The sequence below is a fragment of the Calonectris borealis genome, chromosome 1 (genome assembly GCF_964195595.1).
Source record: "Calonectris borealis chromosome 1, bCalBor7.hap1.2, whole genome shotgun sequence".
NCBI classification, from domain to species: Eukaryota; Metazoa; Chordata; class Aves; order Procellariiformes; family Procellariidae; genus Calonectris; species Calonectris borealis.
The window spans coordinates 117,369,316-117,394,096 of NC_134312.1; the positions used below are offsets into that span (position 1 = coordinate 117,369,316).

A 24,781-nucleotide genomic window follows, 5' to 3' on the forward strand; every position below is an offset into this window, starting at 1 on the left:
GCAGCAACCTACGCATCACCCACACGTCATCTGTCTGTGCGGGGCTTGAGCTCACCAGAGCAGGAGCATCCTCGGCAAAGCCTGGGCAAGAGCCTGAGCTGGCACTGCTGCTCCATGCCCCTCACGGTTATTAGCCCTATGGGCAGCCTCCACGGGGCTGTCAGATGGGCGTACAGGGAGCAGTGAAGCACACGCTGCTTTCTTGTCAAAGCTACAAAGGAACAGGCAAGCACCTGGCAGCCTGTCCCTCCAGAGCTGCAGGGCCTTGCTCTCGCACTCGGAAGTACTTTCTGCTTTCTTCTGTCAGGGGGATGTGCGAAAGAGGCGGCAATTACTTACAATACTCACAAACCCTCTTGTTCGAATACACGTAAATCTAATCCTAGCATTATTAAAGAGCATTAGAAAATGCTGAGATATCTCAGCCATCTAAATGCACCAAGAGGCAGCTTAACGCCCAAAGTACAAAGAGACATTTGCTTCATAACCTGATCCAGCTGAGAGACCAAGACCACTTCAGCAACAGCTAGCCTTAGTCTATTGGATGTGGGGTTCAAAAGGCATTTATGTATGTAGCTAGGAGCAACATATCTACTGAAAAAAGAGCTAGTAAAATAAAAACTATACTATAAAATCTTTCTTCTGCAGTTTTTTCAGTGGTTGTTCCTGTTTTATTAAACCTCATTTTTTAAACTTTTGTTTCCTCTGATCTACTTTATTTTACAACATTTAAGCTAAAATGAACAACATCAGGAAAAAATAAGCAGTTGGGTACAAAACTTCAGAATAAACATCAAAACTAACAGGATTCACATGCTCTAGACACACGTGCATAAAAGCATCACTTATTTTCAAGGCTGCATTACATCACATTAGTAGTAAAATAAGATTTACTCATGCTTTTATATGCTTCCCTTGCATCATTTATCAAGAACCTACTACAAGTCTGGTGAATGATAGAAGACAGATTAATCATGGTTCTAGATAATCTACTTCCACTCAAATATTCCAACTTCTTACTCTGGTTTAAAGTGCTAGTGTCCACTGTTGGAGCCATCCACACAGTGAAAATGAATAGCACACTTGAACAGAAAAGATATTTTTGCTCTCAAATAAGAGCAAGGAGGAAGCCATATGCTTTGAAGAAAGAAAAACAGCAGTTCCTTCCCTACTGCTGATTTGCAGATGGCTCATGGTAATGGAGGGTGTTGGATAAACAGATTTGAGCTGTGCTAGGCACAGGACTGCCGTTAAAAGAGGGGAAGTGAAAGTACACAGCATAGGAAGGTCTTACTGGAAAGATATCAAAGATAACATTACAGTAACAAGATACATAAAGTGCCTCTAACATCTGAATGACACAATCAGCTTATGGACTCTAGATTTACTAGGTTTACTGCCTGGTTGCTAAAATGAAGAAAATCAGTTGGGGAGGGAACTCTTACTGTCAGTGCCATATCCTTCCCCTCTAGCATCCTTGCCAATTCTGAGGGTTTTGCCTGTCTTTCAATTAAATAACAATTTAAAATGTGGATTAAAGACTTAAGCATACCGCAGAGAGTGCGCAGTCTCAATGCAGTCAAAAGCAAAAGGTAATATAAAGGTGACTATCAGTAGGGGCTGAGAAAGGGAGGACTAATAAAAAACACGAGATTTTTTTTTTTCCCCTTTAATTTCTTATGGCTGAAAAACAACGGCAACTGAGTTTGTTACTGACATTTGTAATTGGGCCAGGGCAGACAAGATTTGTGTGTCAAGACCACCTCTTTAGAAGTTGCTGATGGGAACATTCTACTCAACTGGATCAAAAAAACCCCTGACGTCAACAGGAGCTTCACAGACCATTTGTGCTGAGATACAAAAGATCTTTAAATTCTGGTTACAGAATTATTTTAAAGTGTACACTAATTTACTTCTCAAATACATTATGTTTCTTTATCTTCCACAGGCTTAGAAATCAGGAAATTGTGTGTCAGAACTGGATGACTTGTCTTTTTCTTGCTTGATTCTTCTGAACGATTTCCATAGAAACTTTGGCTTCATACAATGGGATCGGTTCATCCAGCTGAGGCCTAAAATGGAACAATATGTCAGAAATGTCTGGTGAGCATGCTCAGATCAACAGAAATATTGCAGGACTACTGCTATAGACTTTACTTTCACTATGTAAACTTTACTCCTTAAACAAAATAAAAGTTTTATAGCATTGCTTGGGTTCACAGAAGAAGGGAAGAGACTTAAAGCAAACAGGAAACAGAAGTTAATTAAAAGATAGCCTTCTTACGGGGAAGAAGGAAAAAAAAAAGAAGGTGGTGGTGGTGAGGCTTTTGCTCAATAGCAATACTGTTATCCTGCATTAAGAGATTCCCACCTCATTATGGGAGTCTTCGTATCTAGTGAAGCTTTCACTCTTCTCAGAAGAGTATTAGACAGACCTAATGTCTTTTACAGCCATCACCATTTCTCAGTCAGACACACTGATGAGCAGCCAGATATATGCTCTTCCTGCACCAAGAAATGAATATGCTGCCTCTGTTAAATTTTGACATACAGCATAATCGTGGGATTTACCGAGTTTCCTTGTGCTTAGCACACTATATTACAAACAGAAATAGACCATAAACTGCTCCATATAAACTATGTGAGGCATCTTTTCCTCAGCATCCCAATATAAGTTTGTAGTACAGTGCTGGCAAGAATTTTCTACTTCTAATCCTGAATTAAAAAAAAAAAAAATCATGAAAAAAAAAAATCACATCTCTCACCTGAAAATGCTACTTGATAATTTCTCCATTGTATCTTCTAAGATGGGTATCTAAGAGGACTGTCAAGGTAACAGCGTATCTACAGATAAATTTTTCTATAATCCCATTTGCTGACTAGAGCCCTTGTATCGACACAAAACCAGCAGGATCAAGGCAAAATGAAAATTAACCTTAATTCCAATCTTTAGATTGGATTTATGCACTTGTTTATACATCAGAAACCTCCTTTCCTGAAATAGTATGCAGAAATGAAATATGGAAAATGGAATTTTGAAAAATAAAGCAAAAGGGTTAAGATTGACAAATGCAGCCCGCACTATTACAACATTAATCAATCAGAATAGCGATTGCATTTTTTTGTGCGGAATGAAGATGACAGATTTTGGTACCAGTTAACTACCCCTACTATTCATACAAACATCTGAGGTAAAAATCAAAATAAAGTTGGGAACATAGCAGGGTCTGTAAATTCTTGGAGCACCACTGTGCATCTGTAAGGGATCTTTGAGTTAATGACTAACATTCATGACAATGCAACAGATGAGGCTGTATTAATGTTCCTTCCTTCATTTTAAGAGTAATCTGGTTGATATTTGAAGCTCAAGCCATTTTAAAAAGCCATCACCTTGCGATTTCTTCAGATGATATTAATGCCATATGCTCAAGAATTTCACAAGATATAAAAAAAAAAAAAAAAAGCAGCAGATTTTTCCTTTCAACTTTTAAAGCCTGTTGTGATAAAACGTGCTATTGTTATTAAAGATATCCCAGGAGATGACAGAAGAAATCTTCCTGTTTAGTCAGCTTACTTTTTGTATGTGGATAACTACTCAGTAAGCATTCAACAAAAATACCAAACTATAAAACAATTCAAGATAACCTGCATCCCATAAATATTTCCTTCGTGTGCCTGACCTTGCCTAATCTACTTTGCAGTTTAGTGGAGGAGGGGAGGACTTCCTTGCTGTAGTTAGTCGTTTCACAAATATAATGACTTAATCCCTCACCTGCCTCTGCTGTTCTGCTAAACTGCAAAAGTGATTCAGCAGATCTCAATCTGCAGTGCAGTATGGAACAGGGAGGGTCCTTAAAGCCATAAACAGACAAACCGTCCATTACTTGAAGCCATCCACTGAAAACTCCTGCTAGTAGAAAGCTCAGAGTCCAGCTGCTTAAGACCAAACGTAGGTAATGCAAATGAAGGAGACATTCCTCTTCCCACACCCACATCTTTGCTCAATAAACTTTATGTACATAACATTGCAAATAAGGAAAAGGTTAGGAAGCCAAAATAGTTTAACTTTTACAGTTAAACTGATGACATTAAGATTTACAGATGATGCATCTACTGCCCAAAAGAACAAAAAAATTTTCAAGAATGTCATATAGAATCAAATCTTCAATTAATTGCTTCTGTCTTGAGCCAAAATACTGCATTTTCTCCAGAATGTGTGTTTTCTATTTCAGCGCTGCTTTTAATGAAGCATGTAGAGACATATATTTAGAGGGAATGCAGAGACTAGCTTAAAACATGAGTATGTTATATTTTAGTTACACTGTATGCTTAGCTGTGCTGACCTTTAAGCCTGTGGTTACATGACGGAGTAGAAGAGAATCTATGAGTTGATTTCTCGGTTGAATTTCCGTCCACTCATATTAGCAGTCAGTATTGAAAATGGTGATTAAAAGGATATAGAGATACTTCCCTTGCTGTATATTGGACAAATTCCATATCTCATCATTCAGAAAGGAGACAGTGGCTCCTTTAAGAAACAGGGAATGGCTATCTGGAGGATCCAGCTTAAACAAAATGAAGAAAAATGTTATTTAGTTATATTTTCCTATAAAAAATAAAGGTTAAATGGTTATTTTATATTGATGGTTAAAAAACCAAACAAAAAGCCACCCCTTGCCCATTCTTAGAACTTAGCAAACTTGTAATATTTACAGCTTTAAATGATACTTTTCTGTCTTGTCAAACAATTTAATACCCTGAGCCAAACAAAATAGGTCCTTTAAAATTTGTCAGTATAGCCAAGCTACTAACATAATTTACTATCATCTTAGAGAAGACAGCCCCAAAATTGTCCCAAAGGAAAATAAAAACATTAATTATTAATGCTGTATGCTTCCCATTTTCTGGATGTGAAAGTTTTCTTAAGTGAAAACTGATGTTATTTAACAATGGGGAACAATTCAGCCATGACAGCAGCTCACAGACACATCCATATATATACTGTTTTGCAAACCAACTTACTGACACAGTATTTTTACCTGAAGATTTTTTTCTGTTGTTATCCAGTGTCCCCCAATACCAAGAAGAGTAATGATATCATGCTTATGAGGCAACAACTGTGATTTTGAAGTTGATTCACCTTCAGCACTATATAATTTCACTGGGGGAGGGGGGGAAGAAAAGAACAAAATCATTAGAGCTCAGAAGAAAATTCTGTTCAGAATGAAATGTCCATCTCTTCCTGTACTGAAAACCACATATTTTGAGATTCTTTACAGTCCTGTGTCTTCAGATACAAACAGGTTGCAATATACAATTTGACAAGAGGAAATGGCCTCAGGTTGCGCCATGGGAGGTTTAGATTGGATATTGGGAAAAATTTCTTCACCGAAAGGGTTGTCAAGGACTGGAACAGGCTGCCCAGGGAAGCGGTATTTAAAAGGTATTTAAGAGACGTGTAGATATGGCGCTTAAGGACATGGTTTAGTGGTGGACTTGGAGCGTTAGGTTTTCAGTTGGACTTGATGATCTTAAAGGTCTTTTCCAACCTGAATTATTCTATTCTATGATTCTATATGCATATGAATACACACAATGAGAGATGCCTGTCTGGAACAGCACTACAATTAAATTATGCTGTTAGTCACATGAGAATATCTGAGAAAGTAGAAGATTTAGGAAATTCAATATATATTTCTTTTAACACATTTTAGTGGAACTCTAAGAAGTTCTTCAATTATTTCAGCTAAAAATAGTAAGTTCAGAGTTTTCAACTATTACAATTGTTTTAGAATACAGATTGACAGTACTGGCAATTATGGCATAATTTTTGTATTAAAAATAAGGTAGCATAAACACTGATGTCACAGCTGTACTCTTTAAACACATTTTTCTGTTTTCATTTTTAAATAGAGGAAAATTTCAGACAGATTTAGCAGATGACTAACAGTATTGGATGCTTCCAGTAGAGGGTGATATGAGGAGATCTTAAAGAGATCTTCCTTAAGGAGATCTATTGAGTAAAGATACATACCTAAAATTGCATAGGAACAAGCAGCTAAATGTAATCGTTTGAGGTGATGCAGCCTCCACTTATATTATTTGGAAATAATAATAAAAAAAACACTAATGGTGCTCTGAAGACCAGATTTTCATCAGTTACATACCTCCAGCATCTAGAACAATATCCACTCCCAGGCCACCTGTTTCTTCCAAGCAGCTTTCTGCCACATCTATCTTTCCATTTGACACATCTATCACTCGAGCTAGAAAGAGCAGTACATTTGGTCAATTACAATAAAAATGTAGAGTTTAGATTCAGAGCAGAACAGAAAATTTCTAGTTTTTGAAAGTATTACAAGCAAGTTTGCAGCTAAGTCAAAAAAACTAGCCAATAGTTTTTTCATGTCCCAATACAGTACAAGATCAACACCAAAAATATGTATTAGCTTAATGCAGAAGTAAAACTCACAAGTCTGTTTAGGCCAAAAAGAATGAAGTATGATACTGTAAGAATTAGAAATCCTTCTGTAAGTTCATTCTTTGCTATCCTTCTTTTCCAAAAGCGCCTTCAAAAATACCAAGTCCTGGAGTGACTAGCCATGTCATTGAAGCAAAAGAGAGTGGCCAAAAGATAAGGAGGCACCTTATGTCATGTCTCCCAACTTTCAACTTATCTATCAAATAACCATAGGAGTAATGCTTTGGGAAAGATTTCCAAGCATAGCCTTCTTCCCTTACTCTACATAAAACCCACCACTTCCTGCCAGTCCCTTGCAAGAGCCCTTCTCTTGCTTCCACATCATAGTGGGAAACAAAAACCTATTCTCCCTGGCATGGAGCTCTGTCTCCCAGTGGAAGTCAGAAGTAAATATGTAAAAACACAATAAATTCAGTCACTTACGAGGCACTGACTTGACTTTTCTTCTGATTCGAGCACGTCTTTTAATTATACTATATCCATCTTTTCTTTAAAATAATGCCTAGTAGCATCGTTACTTATCTCACAGCATGGATAAACTTATTAATATATTACTTTCTGCTTGATGTTTTTAACCTCTAAATGGCTCTCTGGGTCATTAAGTAAGTATTTAGATGGAAGTATTTACATGTCCTCTTGAAATATTTCTGAACTGGAAGTCACTAATACATTTTCTTCTAATATATCTGTGATACCATATTTATAGATGGTTATAGAGATAAACCACAGCGTCAGGAATAACTAGGGCAGAGAAGTAGCAGCTAAAGTTTTTAGTTTTGTTTCATAATTATGAGGTAGAACAAACATTTAGAAACTAAACAGGCCAAAGACTTCTCAGCAAAATGATAATTGAAATAATGTCAGATAAATTTGGAGGCACATTTCGAAAGCATAATGGATTAAACTCAAATTTGCAATGTGTACTTACCCACTAAAGGCTGCCGTATACCTTCTTGAATTTAATCACAGGGGGTGGGAAAGAAGGAGAGAAGAAAAATTGCAAGAAACTGGTCATTAAGAAAAATATTAACAAATACTCAGTTAATGCTTTGGGGTTTGGGTTTTTTTTTCCTTCCAATCAAATAATAAGATGCATTCAAATTCTTAGGTCAATCATTCAATTTTTTCACTGACGTCAAATGATCTGCCTAAAGAGAACACACATGGTCATAATTTAATAAAGATGTCACATTAATTTAATAATGATAGTCACATTCTCCGTATACAAATAAAACCCTGTAATATCATTTTCTTATTAGTTTCTTCAGTCAAGAAGTTAAAAGTTTTTTCTTAACATGGCAATTTGACATGGTATAAAGTTTCTACAAATAGTTTCACTTTTTGAGAATAATTCTGACTTAATAGACTCAAAGCCTGACAAAAAGAAATGCAATAGTTTAATCAGTCTATTTTCTAATTTCTGATTAGCAAAAATTTCCAGTTTTGCTACTTAATACAATAGTTCAAACAGTACTCATAAAAACAATTTCCTTCCTAGCAAAATGCTGTAACAATTTCTCTCCAATGTGGAAAAGGCTGAGCAACAAACTATAATGTAATTCTCTATAATCCTTTGTCATTTATGCAAAATTTCTCACAGAACATTTGTAAATCAGTTCAGTTTCTTCTTCTGTGTCTTGCACAACTTCTAAAGTAACATTATTCTGACTGGCAAAAAGGCTTCAGTTTCCCTCTTCTTTCACTGCTGGTGAGAAGTAGAAATATCAGTATTTCCACAACTTGCTACCGGAGTTTACTCTAACCCAGTAAGTTCAGCTACAGAGTTTAAAAACTGTCACACAAAAGATCTGCTACTTGGTTTATTGAACATGGTCAAGAGAGCCATGAGATCACTAATGAGTTCTTAACAGAAACGTACCCACTGAAAACTCAATATTGGTTTTAAAGGAAAAAAACCCCAAACAACAAACCAAACCAAAAAAAGGGGGTAACCTAGGGAACAGAAGAAATATATACATGTGTGTATATATATTTTTTTTCTTCTGTTCTCCAACAGAAACTCATCACATTATTTATATTATATAATATTCTGTCTCTAGACTGAAACATGGGTATTAAAATTTCAAAATTTATTATAATCCCCTCCTTCATACTATTATTATATTTACTCCAGAGATTACTGAAGACGTGCAAAGACCCCATCCTGTTGGTCTAAATATGAATCCTTAAACATTAACAGGAACTTCTACTTCAGGCACTGGAATTATATTTATTTAAAAAAAAAAAAAAAAACCAAACCACAAACCCAACACAAAACCCCCCAAAATGAAAAAACAGTGGCTTTTTGCTTTCACGCTCAAACTATTTCTCTTTTTAATGCTGTACCCAGGTTATATCTCTTTATTAGAACTGAAGTTGCAATTAAATTTTTTTCCCCTAATGTTTATGTTCCACAAACATTTGCAAAACTGCTAAACTAAACTCCTATTGTTGTAAAACAAGCACATACATGAGCAATATAAGCGATGGCATTTTCACTGCAAGAGATGGTTATTTCAGCCATTTTATGAAGCAGCTAGTTATGCTATACGCTGATAACACAAACTGCTGCTCATTGAAAAGTGACAGACTCTTGCTAAAAACTAAACAAAAAAACCCACTAAACAAGCACAAAACTGAAAAAGCCTCCACCCACAGGCATTAGAAGCCAGCTTAGATATAGCTAGCTATGCTTGGGTTACTTAGAGCATTTGTTTTATATTAACATTCATGTAACTTAAAAAAACCAGCAAAAGTAAATATGCTAAGCAACCCAAAGTCATACGAATATGACAGGACCATTATAATAAAATTAATTGCAAAGTCCTTTCTTAGCTAATAAAGTTTTCAATATCATTAGCAAAATGTACCCATAAAATACTACAAAGTGAAGTTTTAGGTATTTTGTATTTACTTTTTTTACCCTGTAACAGCTGGCATAACAAACCTCTACATATCAACAGCATTCACAGAAATGTTTTATGTTCTGATGTCTGTCATGTCTACTATTACAGTAAAAAAGACTTCTGAAACAAGAAAAGGAAAAAATAGCTTTTTTGTGAAGTTGCAAAAAAATAGCAGCAATATAAAAATCTAGAGACATAAGTCTGCCAGGTCTTAGAAGAACTGATTGCGTTCCCAACACAAAACTTTGCAGTTCCCTGTTGAAGATCATTAAGGTCAGACAGCAAAAACGTCTTTCTCCCCGCTCTTGTGTAATAACCTCTGCACAGCACTCCACTTCCTGCTGCATTATCAGCACTCCAAAGCCACTACTGGAAGAGCTAAATACTCACTTGGTAGGCTGCCAGTGAATCACTCCCCAACACTGCAGATGTGTGTGAACGTGCAGCCCCAGAATGCACGTGCACACTGTGTTGTCTCTGTGCTTCCACTGCCAGTTCTGTTCTCAGGAGCCAGAAAGGAATTAAAATTGACAAGAACTCTGTTCTCTCTGTGTCTAAAGAGCAGCTCTCTGGCTTATTTCATCCCTCTGCTAGCTTACTATTCTTGAGCCAGCAGGGAGAACACAAGGACAATACTATGTGCACCTGCATATCAGCGATGCCTGATTTTAGCGAGTCACTAAGAACAAGAGAGGAGATTTGAAAACTGCTCTAATTTGCCATTTGGCAAGCCAAGATTGCTAACAATATTACTATGCAAAACAACAAAGGAGAAAGGAGTCAGGGACAGTTAACCTTGACATTATCTTTTTAATCAGATCTCATCTTAACCCACATATATGTTGATTGATGTGACTGTAATATATGTAGACACAATAACTCACTACACAACGCTTTCCCCACAAAGATATTCTTACAAGAGACACAGCTACTCTTACTTAGACTTCTTTGAATGACAACAAAAATCATACACTGAAAAATAAACTTAGTGATTATACTGGGGCAGTCTTTGCATTTCGAGGAGGAAGTATCAGATATTAGTTTTAACCCTTTGTTCACTGTACAGCAAAGTTCATGGACTGCAATCAAACTGCACTTTGCAATGCCATTTCAAAACTGTCTGAATAAATAAATATTCTACCTTCCTTCACTCTGCAGCTCTGAAATAAGAAAAAGTTTCATCAGGAAAGATGCTAGTAGCTTTTACATAGAATCTTTTCCCACGGTCCAAATAGCACTGTTATTTTGAGGGAAACCCCCCCCAAAACTTAAGTATCAAAGAGAAGAAATAGAAAAAGTCATAGATGAATGCAAGTATTACGTCTAATGCAAAGCTCATTTGGAAAATAGGAAAATGCAGAGCCTTTGAGCATCCAGCTACAGTTATGACAGTACTTGAAAGAGAGCTGCCACACAGCTTGATAAAATACTATTAGAAGTAATTTGAGTCTGATGAATACTGTATCTCAGGTATATGATTACATCTGAGCTCTGGCTGAGGTACCTAGATTACATACTGTGATACTAGTGAGTTAGTAATGCTTTCTTCTTGTTCACAAGTAACAATTTTATAAAATGAAAAGACTTCTTGAGTAATTAGGCCAAAAGCCAGCGCTCAAGCACTATTGCATGAGATGGAAAATACTGAGAGACAGTCATCACAACTTAAATGAAGAATAACAATGCCATTAAATACACCTAAAATATAAGTTAAATGCCTATGGAGTACAGAATAAATTTTAAAACTATTTAATTAGACGATTTATAAACTTGTATTTCAGTTTTCAGCTACTGAAATAAGTCCTTAGACTGAAAGAAAAAAAAATATTTTTTGAGACATTCTTCAGCATAAACTTTAGCACTGAAGAATCTAACTTACCCACAGGAGGTCTAAGCCTCTCCAGGTACTGCTTATCTTCAAGACTGTATGCAGTAGAGATTACTTTAGCTCCTCTGTGTTGTGCTAACTGAATAGCTATTGTACCGAATGGCTGCAGAAGAAAAAAGGTAGATGAATTTATTTACAGCAACAATTTGATGCAGTTTAAGAAAGATTATATTGCAAAGGACGTTCAGGAGAGTACCCAGAAATGAACTTACTCCTTCAATAAAACATATCTGAACCAAGAATTTGAATATTCACAGATCTGCTTCTGTTCCAAGTGAGGTCAAAAAAGTATTTTCATCGACTGGGAAGCTCTGAACAAACTTTTAGGAGTTAACTGGTTATCCTCTTCAACAAAATAGCTCAGATTCTACTTTAAGTAACACAAGTACCATAACTGCAATTGCAACTTGTAGCTTTGGGCTTGCTTGCTTGTTGAAGGAAGAAGTGCTACCAAGGAAAAAGCCCCAGCCACATTTACATTAACGAATCTTGGCTGAGGCAAGCTCCACATCTTCATTAGCAATAAAGATTGCAGTAATGCAAATGAAATTATTTATATCTAAGAGAAGTTAAAAAGCAGTGGTGGGAAAGGAATAAAAAATTAAGGCACTTCCCTCCAGTTACACCTGAGGGCTTAGGGTAAAACTATGTCAATGTAAAACGCCAGAAAAGAATTACCTCTTCACTACCCACACAACAAGTAAAGGACTGTATTCTTGGCTCAGTATCTTATGTGGGAGGGCTTTTCCTATTAATCCATTAAGTTAAGGGCACTGCCAGGAGTAAAATACAAGGCTTGGTAGGTTCAGTATGTTGTAAGAAATCCAATTGTTCTGGTGATAAGACAGTTATTTATGGCAGTGGTAATCTTTCTGTTCCAAAATTGCTATCATTGCACAGTTGTTACCTACACTTGCTCCATCCATTACAAGGACAGTTTTTCCAGGAGAGACTTGGGAAAGGTAGTGTAAAGCTGTGTATGCTCGGACACCATCACGAACAGTCCCCGCTGCTTCAACCCAACAAACTTTTTCTGGTTTACGAACTAATTTTGGGGAAAAAACAAACAAACAAAAACAGATGGGAAAAAAAAAAGCAGCAAGTCCCTGACATTTCACATCAGAATTATTTTTCGGACTTCATAAACTTCTAAAACATGAAAAAAAATTATATAAGTCAAACCATCTGCAAGTGTAATTATTCACAAAGGCAATATTCCAATGTTGTGGCAGTGTTAGGTCAGCTACATGGAGTCCAAGTGGAAAAGGCACCTGTTATTCCAAGAATAATCAGTTTGCTTCTGCAGCACTCTTGTGAGCAAGTTCAAATACAAATACAGTATTTAAACAGGAGAAAGGAAAAAGGCCCACTTGCTACCATAACCTCCTGACAGAAATGATCTGAGGAGGTCTCTTCTCCTTTTCACGAAGATAATTCTGACACAGAGAACATACAATGTGAGTTCCAACCCATGAGTTCCTAATCCTCTTTCTCTATAGGTTAGAATCTTCTACTTCATAATCCATTGGTATAAACAGCTTCTGGAGGTTATAAAACATTTTAAGAGAGATAAAGGACAAGATAACATTATTTGTCATCTCTGTTTTCTGTTGTCTCTACCTACAAGACGCTTAAGAGTTTTCCCATTCTATCCACACACTTAAAAGCCTGGGGAGGTAACGTTAACGAAGTACTCTGTTAACTAGAAATCACAAGTTCAAACACCATTTTTAATGTAAGCAATTTGCATGATTTTGCAGGGACCTTGATACTAAGCTAGAAAATCATCATAGCCCAGCTGATAGTCTAGCACAGAACTGAACTACGTAAGCGCAATCCCTCTGAGGCACACTAGAAGGGAAAAAGACTGGAAAAGTTTGGTCTGTCCCTTTAAGCATAAGAATTAACAGTGTAGCCTGAATGGGAGAAGCTATGAAACAACATAAGCCATGCGATCACCTGGGATCATTTATAAGTGTGCCGGAAAAGAATTCTAGGGATCATCACCAGCATCATCACTTTGTGTGACAGTTCATAGTAGCAAAAAGTAAGCTACTGAAGGTAATACAAAGTCAGAAATATTTTCTACCTATAGCTAATGTAAACAGTGATGAGCCAGCACAGACCTCTAGATTTCATTTTGCTTGATTTGTACTTTTAAGTGTTACAAAGAATAAATTTTATTTTTTCATCTCCATGAGTCCGTGACTTATTTTGCAAAAACTGCCATAGCTAGTCAGGAAGATTTCATCTTCAAACAAGTCAACATAAAAAATACTTGTTTACCTCTCATATATATTAAAAAACATGGAGAGGATATTTTACCGTATTTTATGCAATAAAAGTAGGGTTTCGGTTTTGGTATAAACAAATTTAAAGGAGTCATCTCATAACTACACAGGTTGAATTCATGGACAGTCACAGAAACACAATACAAACTAATCTGAGCAAAAGCATAGCTTGCTCAAAGTAACACAACAAGCTGTTGGGAGAAGCTCATATATTCCCAAATTTAGTATTCTACACATTAAAGCACTCTATGCCCAGAAAGGCGAAACTGAAAACTCGCAATAATTGAAAAGAATGTTTCAATATTAGGTTTTCCCCAATCCTCATTCCCTGAAAATTCCTTATTCCAGCTTCTAGTCTGCTAATTTTATCCCATCTGTTAGTCCAGTCACAAGTGATGTTTCTGGATTGAGTCAAAGTGAGGAAAAAAGCAAATTTCTCCTCATTTAATTTTGTGACAGATGGGGTGAGGAAAAAGTAGAAAGACAATGAAGCAACAAAAAGGGAAGTTAAAAGGAAAAAAAAAAGAAAAGAAGAGTCAGCTTGTGTGGTTTAGGCAAAATATTAACCCATTAAACGATAACAGCAAAAGAAAAAACCCTTGAGAGTACATAGTATTCAAAGCTTCTATGAACAGGTAGAGTAGACAGAATATCTGAATGTTGCTATACAAAACAAGTTTGCCCAAAGGTCCAAGTCAATTAGCTACCTATTAGAAAAGCTAAACTGTAAAGATACAGTAAATGTAAATATTAGCAAAATATATGAACTACGTACCCAAATAATGCTCATGAACTAGAATAACTTCACAAAGACCAGACTCTTCAGAATCCAGTGGCAAAATTCCTGAAAAAAATTGCACATAGACCTTTAATTTCAAACAAGCGCACGTTATAACCAAAACAAGCTCCTAATGAAACTGTTAGTCCCACTTGGTCTGTGGTTCAGTTGCCCTCTTGTCAGGTTTATGACAGGTTAAGAAAATTTGGCAAGGTAACGGCCTGTAATCTCTATGGGCATAGTGCACAAGATTGTTCCAGAGGTGCTCCAAACAGCATTTTGGGGTTGGGGAGAGAAAGAATGGGGACGGTACCGAGTGCTTTTTGCTACTGGCATGCTTAATTTTTGTCAGGTCATGTCTGAACTCATTTCACACCGCTCTCACTCTGATGAGTGCTCCTGTTTGTACTCTGGGCCATGGCTAACAAAGAAGAAAATCAATCTTTCATATTGCAGATGGGCACAGACCAAGCCACACTACAGATACCTCTACTCTTCCATCCTGATGCCTGTAAGTGTGTTAGCAAAGGCAGCAAAAAAGGGACAGAAAGAAGCACAGGAAGAACAAGCAAGGATGCATGAGTGTAAGCTTTAAAAAGCTGGAGTAGAGAAGAGGAACTGAAGGGAAAAAACCACCCATGGAAGACAGAGAAAGCAAACAGAGAACAGGCAGAAGAAAAAAAAAGAAATCCATCCTGGTCATAAAAGTGCTTTCTTCCTCCATCTCCACCAAAGGAGGAGATGCATGAACAGTAGGTTCTGGCATCCGATCAGTCTTCTGAATATATGTACCCTCTTTCCTCGGTAAAACAATATTTTCTTCCCTCTCCCATCCAAATCTTATACTCCATTTAGACCAAAGCAAGGGCTTTGGCTTAAAATCTCAGCAAATTTGGCTGCTATTTCCAGTCTTTCAGTCTAACCATTAAAAAATGGTTACCCTACAGTGCTTGTATACATCTGCAAATCTCTCAAGGGTTTATCTATGGAATAATAAAAAGTCTAAAGTAGCTATCTACAGCAGCTATTGTGCAATTAGGAAATAATGCAAGAAGGGCAAGGATCTCAGAACAGAACACACTTTCTTACAATATCACTATCAATTCTGTCTTACTTTCATAACTTAAGTCATCCTCTAATCCTTTAATTTAGCATACAAAATATAAACATGTATGAAAGAATGTCCCTAAGAAATACTCTTCTATCTCACAGCATCATTCAGATTTTGATGATTAATACAATATCATATTTCAAATGTTAAGAAAAATATCCTTATAGTAAACTAAAATAGCCTTGGCACCTAAACCAGTTTGCATTCTAACATTTTACTATAGAAAAAGCAAAACACAGAATGAATAATACATGAAGACATTCCTTTTCTCGACAGACGCAAAAGTTCAGGAACAAGTTACATTATCTCCTAACACTCAAGACAGCCTCCAAGGAGGCAATTATACATTGCCATCAACTCACATTGATTTCAGGGTCTCTAAAACCATTCACAAAAACATGACCCTTGTACTGAGGGAAAGAACCATGCCCCTTAGTATACCTCATAATGCTTACAGAAGCTCCAACATGAAGTATAGATCTTTATTTTATATATGCTATACACATCAAGCATTTGACACAAGTACAAAATGAGATTTTTCACATTACTTGTCAGAAATACTCCACATAGCATAGGGCTTTCGTGCATTTATTATTTATGTATTCAGTAATAGGGCATATGGAAGAACTGACACGCAAACTGGCTAAACACCAGTAAATCTAAGCACATTTATATTTAGGTTCATGTCTCCAAGTATTTCTGGCCAATTTAACACTCAGAATATTTTTCCCTGCACTTATTTTAATGAGGAACATGGCATAATTGATTGCTAAAAGATTCTGAGAGCAAGAAATAAAATTGACTGTAACCTTGAAAGAAAGTCAAGAATGTATCTCAAAACAAGAGATTTTTGGCTGGTTTGAGGTTTTACTACTATACTTTTCTTGACCAAACAAACAATTATGTATTAGAGAATACATTATATAGACAAAGAAGTCTCCTCTGGAAGATTAAAGAAGGATCAGAAAAACTTTAAAAGCAAGAAACAATTCTTGGTATTATTTTAGGAAGACATGAATGATTTAACACACCAAGTACTTCCAGTGAGCATAGTACTATTCTTACATGAAAAAGAGTAGATTCATAAATAAGGACCGTGTTACCGTATGATTACAGTTAAACTCAGTAAGGAGTATATACCAGGACTATACTCTTCAATAGAAGGACAGACTTTTCAAGTAGAAATATTTTTCTAACAATTGTATATTTCGGGACAGTTTGATGTTATTAAACACACAGGTAACCAAACCATCTGGCAATAGCTCATTTTCTTTTAAATCTGCTCATTCATTAACTATGTATAAACTCACAGCAAGAGTAACTGGGAAGTATGCTTGTTAGGAAAGATTTACCATAACAGAAATATTTCATTCCTATCTTTTGTCTTTATAGCATCTATATCGGATGCATAAGGTTGAACAGCTGTTTGAAAGGGAATGCTATGAGATTTCAGTATTTAAAGAAGTGAGTTTTCTTTCTTTTAGGGCTAAAAATATTTAATGCTGTTTTCTTCATCTTCCTGCTTCCATACATGTAATTCTAACTTTTCCGTACCTGCATTCGCAAACATTCAGTATTCAAGAACAAAAAATGCAGACAAAAGAAGTCTCAGGCAAAATGAATCTGCTTCTTTCTGACCCAAGTACAGATTCCATTCCCTTAATGTCAGATTTACACTGAAGTAGCTCAGCTGATTCAAAGTAGTTATTGTATATTTGAATTAACAAGAATGGAATCCAGTCCTAATTCACAAAAAAACCCAACGCTCCTACAGCCACTTAGAACATCACTTAGACCTCTCAGGTTCACTGATGTATTTTCAGAGGGTTTTTTTTTCCTAACTACTTACTGAAACTGTATTCCTTCGGCTACAACAGAAGGTGATTGAAACACAAATACCATTTTGAAATATTCAACAGATGCAGCATATGTCAGTAAGATATTTAACCAAATGAGCAATACTGTTCACAATAATGATACTATTCATAGTTCAAAGTTAATTCATATGCAAGACCAGAAAATGCCTGGCCATAACTGTTCTACTTTATTGAACAAAGCAAAGCCACTTCTGTACCCCACAGAATGGAATATTAATTCCCAGCTGTAAGAATTATACCTTCTGTGGCGAATAAATAATAATAATCACATATCTTATTCCATTAGATTTAAGCTAATGATATGAAAGGTCTGCCAAAGTTTTACCAGGAAAAGAAAAACCCCAAACACCTTCCAGGTGATTTTTGACCTGGAAGTCTGTTTTAAACAACAAAGAAAAAAAGTACAGCGATTACCACTTGCCTTTCTGATGGTTTCTTTGACAATAATGTCATAGCAGGATCATAAAGCATGGACTCCCTGTGGTTAAGTTAGGGGGGGATACAAGTCCACTTTCAAGAACTCTAACGTGCTGTAAAAATGAAGATTCTGGAAAACGAGCAGCTTGAATCAGTGTTTCTTTTTAAATATGGCCTTGTATTTAGCAAAAGACCTGACTACGTGTACTGCTTTTGGCAGCTCAGAAAATCCAGTAGAATTGGTGAACCTAGTTGCATGTTTAAGTTAGGACCACTCGTGATTTCTGTACTCAAACGGGAATTGAATGATCTGGAAGAAACTGAATAGCCTTCAGTACGCTTGAACAAGAGAGTCATCACTAGCAGTTAAGAGTATATTTTTATATTATCCTCAAGAAGGCAGGAAATATAGCCTAGACTTTGTTACATGCACAGAAATCAAAAGATACATATTAATTACCTTAAGGATGGTGTTATAAATGCAAATAATTGTGTATGTATTCAGATGGTTGCCTTTAGAATACTCACTCCACATAGCTAATTGGATCCAGATGTATATTCTTAAAGATTCAGTGAATGCAGTAGGACTATGACAGATTACATTAGCTGGGGACCTGAACTTCCATTCTTATAACCAAAAAACTTCCTTAAGAGAACACTTTTAGAATACAATTCTCATTTATAAGTGTCACAATTACTCATGTGACACTAATTGAATCTTTGAAAATAAATGTCTAATTGTAGCTTTAGCAATTATTATAACCTCAGCCATTCTTTATAAAAAGATTACTAATTGTGTTAGTTGATAAGGCAAACAAGCATTAACTTACCCACCACTTCATCATCTGGCTGAAAAAAGGTCACCTTTCTTCCAACTCATGAAGAATATATGAAAAGGAAGAAAGAAAGGATGAAGATAAATGTTTAGAGCTGAAATTGAACATGCAATTCAGAGCACTGTTTATCACTAGCTCACAAAACTGAAAATATAACCTGCTAGGGAAATTTTGTTTTTCTATTAAATATGCACATACCAAAACCAAATGCTTAATTCACTAAACTTTGGCACCCCATGTACAAACAGTAACATGCAAGTACACACACGTATATGTGTTTGAACGATCTAGGCTTTAAACTACGCATCAAAGGTGGATATATCAGTGAAACACTGCCGAAATTCCTGAATGTTATTTTGTCTTCACTATTCCAACAAATGATTTTTACAAAGAAATTGAAGATTGTTATAGCATGTGCAGGTAATATCTTAAGATCTCAGTATAATTTATTCAGAAAACTGTCGTGCAATATTTCTTTTTTAAACTCTGAACAGATATGCAGAAATTACAATTCAGTTTCTTTTTGTACTTTCATTTCAGTATCATTACTGACTTAGGGGAAGCCTCATTAAAAAAGCAAATACTCCCTACTATTAAAGGTGTACCATGCAAACGGTATTTATTTGTTCTGGATTACCAGACCTTAATTCTTGCTCCATACCCTCACAAGACAATTATACTAACTTACCTTCCAATACAACTCCAGAAATTTCTCGACCAACAGGTAGAAGCTCCTTCTCCAGTTTAATTTCTGACAGAAGCTAAATGAAAGTAATGGTTACAACATTCTTACTAAGGCTCAAAATTTGCATATTTATTATCATCTTACAGTGTTTGATATTCACAGTAAGAAAGTTGGGCCATTACCAAAACGTTACCTGGGGGAAAAAAGTACAAACAATTCCTCATTTAATATTAAAAACTTTGCACTGGCTTTCTATATTTAAATTTAGAAGCATATTAAAAAAAATAAAAACAGAGTTCTTAACAGGCAAGCCAAACTGTGACTTAAAGTCAGTATGCAGAGGATGATAAAAGGGATTTACTGTAAGAGAACTCACAAATGACAACTGATCTTTTTCCATAAATTAGGAACCAAATTACAGGTGCTTTTTATTTGAAGAGATATGCAAGAATACCACATCAATCCTGTGCCCTCTTTCTCAGCAGTGAAGCCATATCCTCAGATGGCGTAAATGGAATTGTGCCAATTACCAGTTAAGGCCCTGGCTTAGATCTTCAACGGAAGCTGTAAACACCTCTAGCTTTTATAAAAAAAATAAGCAAATACCTTTGTATCTATCCAGCTCAGTGCACAGGCTCTAACTTGTACTTTCACATCATTGTCTCTTGTAGGAGGAAGGTTTTCCTAGGACAAATTTATAGACGTTACATTATACAATGCAACATGAATGTGCTAGTAGGATCCTCTCAAGCTCTTGAAAGCACTTTTCCACAGAGTCTTCGTTTTAGATTGTTTTGTAGTGAGAACAAGAAATTTCTTTCAATGAAAAGGGAACTGATATCACAATGGATTTACAACAATATTTTGAGTACATGTATATTACTATTACAAACTGACCGCTAGACCTTACTAAACCTCAACAGACACTGACATTATTTTTCTGCCTTTTTTTTTTGCAAGTTAAATATCACACCCTTATCTAAAACAATTTTAGTAAGTAATTACCTCCCTACTGTCTACCTAACAAATAGAAGGAAGCAGATCTTTAATATTAAAACTATACTGCAAGAGTGATGGAGAACTTTAAGAGAATTTTGACATGAATGTCTGACATACTGTACTGACATACTGAGGTAAATATTCAAGTAGTCCAGATAGTGTCAAAGAAATAACAACAATTCTTATAAGTCCCACAAATGATGGGCACCTCACATACTAAAGTGTTCTACTAATGAAGTCTCCCCTTACTATTTCAACTTTTGGTTTTGGGATTGATATGCGAAATGATTCTAAGTAGTTGAGTACTGCTACTCTAAAGTACTTAATTAGCTAAGTTGAGTTCTGGACTGCTGACTCCACACAGCTGTTGAAGAGCTACCTCAGGTACTGGAGGCAAAATCAGATCTTTCCATGTTATACTGTAGTCTGCAGTTTAGATGGATGTCTGTTGGAATTGAAAGTGAAACACTTATCATAAAGTCATGAGAGCGCTTTGTTTCTACTTCTGAAGTTAAGATATATTTTTAAGTGTTTAACTTCCTTTGATTTTTTTTTAAACTCTTCCCAAGAAACAGCTGTTGCTTTTCTCCTAGGCTTAGCAACATGAACAGTAACCTCTGTCCAAGGAATATTGAGCTGAACTTTTTCTCACCCCAGCTGAGTTAAACACATGCTGTTCCTTTAAAATTGCAAGGCATTTTGCCAGTCAGACTGACCTCCTGCTCCTTAAACCAAAGTGGGTTCTCACTCTTTGTTCCACAAAACAGAAAAGCCATTAAACTGTTGAACTGTACGAATTCCGCATTTAAAAAAAAAAAAAAAAAAGAAGTTAGAATCTAAGGGACTTATGTAATTTACGTAAATTTAAGATTATATTGTCTTTTGGAACTATCCTTTTGGTATGCATTGCTCAATGAACCTAAGTACTGCTATACAATGCACAAAATAAACCTGCTTGTCTTTATAAAAGAATACAAGTCTTAAGAACAAAAAGAGACAATGAAATGTTTATGCTGTTAACTGGTTCCTGCCTTCATAATTTAAACGTGTCATTATTAGGAATTGATCAAGCACCATATAAGGAGGTTCGCTATGGAAATTCTTCATCCAAGCTACTGACTTTTTGTTATCCACGACTGTTCTATTAAGGTCTCCTCAGCCAACTAGCTTTCCTTTTCCTCACTTTTTCAATATTTATTTCTATTTAAGATGAGGATTCCATAGTGCTGGTCATTACACAGACACCTGCAGAATCTGTTCCTGTCTGAAGAGATTTAAATAGGCAAGCAAGCAGACAAAGTCTATCCACAGGAGCGCAGTTTCAAGATCTGCTTTAGCTTACCTAAGACTGTACCAGAGCTGTCTAGCTCACCTGTTGCCAGCATCTACATATTCCCATCCCCTCCTTTGTGTTTGAGCTAGCAATCATGGAGCCATCACAATAATGTGAACTAACTTGTAACAAATTACTAGTTTTCACCTGGATAAGTAAGCTGATCCATCTCACCTTATAGCTGCATGACTCCTAAAACCATTACAAGGAAGAGAACAAAAATGTGCCGCTGAAAGGTGAACAAACCTTTTCAGCAAAAGCACAATTTCACAATCGGTTTAAGTAGATCTAAGACTGCTCCATGAATATCCACCTTGGCTGTATCAAAATCACCCATCTCTTTGCATCCTTCTCTTCAGGCAGTTCATTAGATGTGCTTTGCTACTGGGACTTTGCAGCTTCTCAAGCAAGATTCTCACCAGTACTACATAGCTTCATTTTGATACATGGCTCAAAGGTATATTTAGGTATCTATATTACACAGGTAATATACACAGGTATATTTAGGTATCTATATTACACAGGTATACACAGGTATCTATAGTAATTTATTTTGTACCTATAAGAGATTTAAGAACACAGGTTCACATCCTCAAAACCATGTATCCATTTTTCTACTGTTCAGACACCCATACTGCATCGATACACACTCACTGACATCCTTTTCTAGCCTTATGCCACAAGCTCATGTGTACGCACTTATCCAATTAATGTTTGCATCAAACTGACAAAGACTCTTTAGCACAATAGTTTCGGGTAAATTTGACAGAAAAATATTTGTCTTCTTGTTGTTCCTTTAAGTTGTGGGAAAATAGGTAGCTAGACAAAGGAGAATTATCAGTGCCTCTGAGAAAAAGGCTGCACTGTGATCTCAGTCTTCACTAAGAGCAAAGAACTCACAAGAGGAAAGACAGTAACAGTAGGAACATTCCAAACACGATAAATTTCTCAAGCTGTATTTCTACAGTGACCAGAAAATCCATCCAGATATGAGTCCATATGAAGCCAGGGTTCATTTTTTACGCCTGCAAAACTTGTTTTTAAAATACGGACACCAAAACTGCACAGAGAAATTTAGCACTGGTCTTGCCAAGTGCTGCATGATGATGGTAAAATACACCTCCCCTACTTTCATTTACCTGCCTGTATGTGCAAAGATTACACCAGTTCTTTTTAAGTCTACAGAAGAGTTAGGTGTTTCAATTCCCTTGTGGCATTCAGCCACACTCTCTTCTTCCACTCAATGATTAATACGGCTATTATGATCGGAACTCACTCTTTCCTGGAAGACAAATGTCATTTCCTCTCCAGGTGAATTCTGCTGACAATACAAGGCCTTCATAGTGATCTGAAAAAAGACACAGCAACCAAACTGTAATACATCCAGTATCTGAAGAGCAAACAAGTAATTAAAGCTTTACGTTACTTTATAAGCAGAATAGCGATTGTTTGCAAGCAACACAGGGCCTATGAGTCCTTCCAATATGTAAGTTCTAAACCAGATCAACAGATAAGGCAAGATATGGTGTTACCTGCAATAAGTTACATCAGTATTTTTGACCATAATATAGCAAATACCAGGGACTGAGGATGTACAGCAAAAGGCAATGAATGATATACAGGATTTACCGATTGGTGGTCCAATGCTGTAGATGGGTGTTTGCCACCCAGGCTGGAAGGCACACAATTTGACTAGCTCAGACAAAGGCAGCACAAAGGGCAATATAACCAGTGCAGGAATACAAGGAACCTTACATACGACTTCACGGAAAATCACAACTTGGGTTTTTGGTCTCCTCTCCCAACTTGGCATATGTTGTCCTCTACAAACAAAAACCTTTTGGAGAAAAAAAATAAATAAAGAAAGAGGTCTCTCTAAGTTAACAGGAAAAAGAAAAGCACAGAGCAGAGAGGCAGAAAACCATGCAGCCATTATGTTGCTCCTGGCAGCGAGCACTAACACTTCAGGGGCCGCCCGAGGTTGAACGGGCCGCCCTGAGGCACCTCGCCTTTCAGAAGGGCAGAGCAGCGCAGCAGCCGGGACCCGGCACAACCCCGACCAGCCCCGCAGGGAGCCCCGAGCTCGGCGGTGCCGGGCCACTTCGCAAGGCTCTCGACGCGCTGCGGCCCCAGCACCCACGCGTTCCCTAAGGGCAGCTGCCAAGCTGCGCCCGCTTCGGAGCGCCCCGCCCCTTCAGCCGTTAGTGCCACCGGCCACGCCACTGCTATTATTCCGGTGCTTTACCACACCGGCAAGCAGCTCGGCGCGGGAGGGAAGAGACCAACCCCTCGCCGGCACCCGCCTCTGCCTCCACACTGTGACACCCGCGGAGCCGCAGTAGCTCCTCAGCGCCCGCCGAGGGCCAGGCGCGGAGGAAACCTGCGCGGAGACAACGCCAAACCGGGGGGCTCCAAGCTCGCCCGAGGCACCCAGTCTCCTTCGCCACGGGGCCCCCGGCGGGAAGAGCCCCCCGGGAGCCGAGACGATGCACCGGCGGCCCCCGGGAAGCGCCGTCGCCCCGCGACCGGCGGTTGCCATGACAAACCGTTACTTCCGCCGCGCTCCCACCTCGGCGCCCTCCGGCGAGTGCGGGCACCACCCCCACGCCCCGCTCCCAGCCCCGACGTCCAGAGGCCCCACGTGAGCTCGTCATTGGCCACGGCGGCCGCCGCTCGGCATAGAAGCGGAGGCGGGATTGGCTAGGGCGGCTGTCGCTCTCTTACAAGAGGGGAGGTGGGAGCAGGCGCCCCCCCCCCCCCCCCCCCCCAGCAGCCCCCGAGGACTACGCAGCCCAGCAGGCTGCGCGGCGCCGCCCGGCGGACTACAGCGTCCGGGGCGCAGCTGCCGGCGGCTGCCCTGCGTGACCTCCCGAGAGCGCAGCCGGCAGCCGGGACACCGCTGGGGGGAGGCGGGGGGGAAAGCAAGAGACACCGGCTTGAATTACCCTTACGTAAAATAAAGGGGCCACCCGCCCCGCAGGCGCGTCCCGCTGGAGGTGAGGAGGGAGCCCGGCCGCCCCCTCCCCCCGGCTCCGCTCCCTACGCGCTGACCCCCTTGGCGCGAGAGCGGGCCTGGCGGAGCCGGGATTGGCCGGAGTAGGCCGGGTCCCTGCGGCGCTCTCGGCCTCTGATTGGCGGCACTCGCCTGCCCGTCGCGCGGGGGGCGGGAGGGAGGCCGC

At 38.1% G+C, this 24,781-nt stretch overlaps 1 protein-coding gene across 11 annotated transcripts; it reads right to left on the minus strand.

Moving 5' to 3' along the window:
- Nucleotides 1-639: 639 nt before the first annotated feature.
- Nucleotides 640-24,776, minus strand: CRYZL1 (crystallin zeta like 1). Of its 11 annotated transcripts, none has more exons than XM_075172079.1 (15): nucleotides 24,554-24,776; nucleotides 23,232-23,439; nucleotides 22,879-22,992; nucleotides 19,877-19,954; nucleotides 19,274-19,346; nucleotides 18,580-18,624; nucleotides 14,342-14,410; nucleotides 12,205-12,320; nucleotides 11,267-11,378; nucleotides 7,410-7,433; nucleotides 6,168-6,266; nucleotides 5,040-5,161; nucleotides 4,460-4,565; nucleotides 2,766-2,811; nucleotides 640-2,072 (listed from the first exon to the last, which is right to left on the minus strand). In XM_075172079.1, exons 3-15 carry the CDS (start codon nucleotides 22,942-22,944, stop codon nucleotides 1,973-1,975), a joined length of 1,056 nt encoding a protein of 351 aa, XP_075028180.1. In that variant the 5' UTR covers nucleotides 22,945-22,992; nucleotides 23,232-23,439; nucleotides 24,554-24,776; the 3' UTR covers nucleotides 640-1,972. The 11 variants fall into 11 exon arrangements, with proteins under 11 accessions (XP_075028180.1, XP_075028164.1, XP_075028161.1 ...); XM_075172063.1 differs by having other exon boundaries at nucleotides 641-2,072; nucleotides 12,187-12,320; nucleotides 22,879-22,950; nucleotides 23,358-23,439; XM_075172060.1 differs by having other exon boundaries at nucleotides 641-2,072; nucleotides 12,187-12,320; nucleotides 23,358-23,439.
- Nucleotides 24,777-24,781: the final 5 nt, after the last annotated feature.

Bases quoted from the DNA above. Each gene is read 5' to 3' on its own strand.
- CRYZL1 (XM_075172063.1), bottom strand. From the start codon at position 22,944: ATGAAGGCCTTGTATTGTCAGCAGAATTCACCTGGAGAGGAAATGACA. The intron at 18,625-19,273 runs GTAAGTTAGTAT...ATTCTTCATGAG, and splicing joins TTCTGGAGTTGTATTGGAAG to TTGGAAGAAAGGTGACCTTT. The intron at 4,566-5,039 runs GTAAAAATACTG...ATTTTGTTTAAG, and splicing joins CAACAGAAAAAAATCTTCAG to CTGGATCCTCCAGATAGCCA.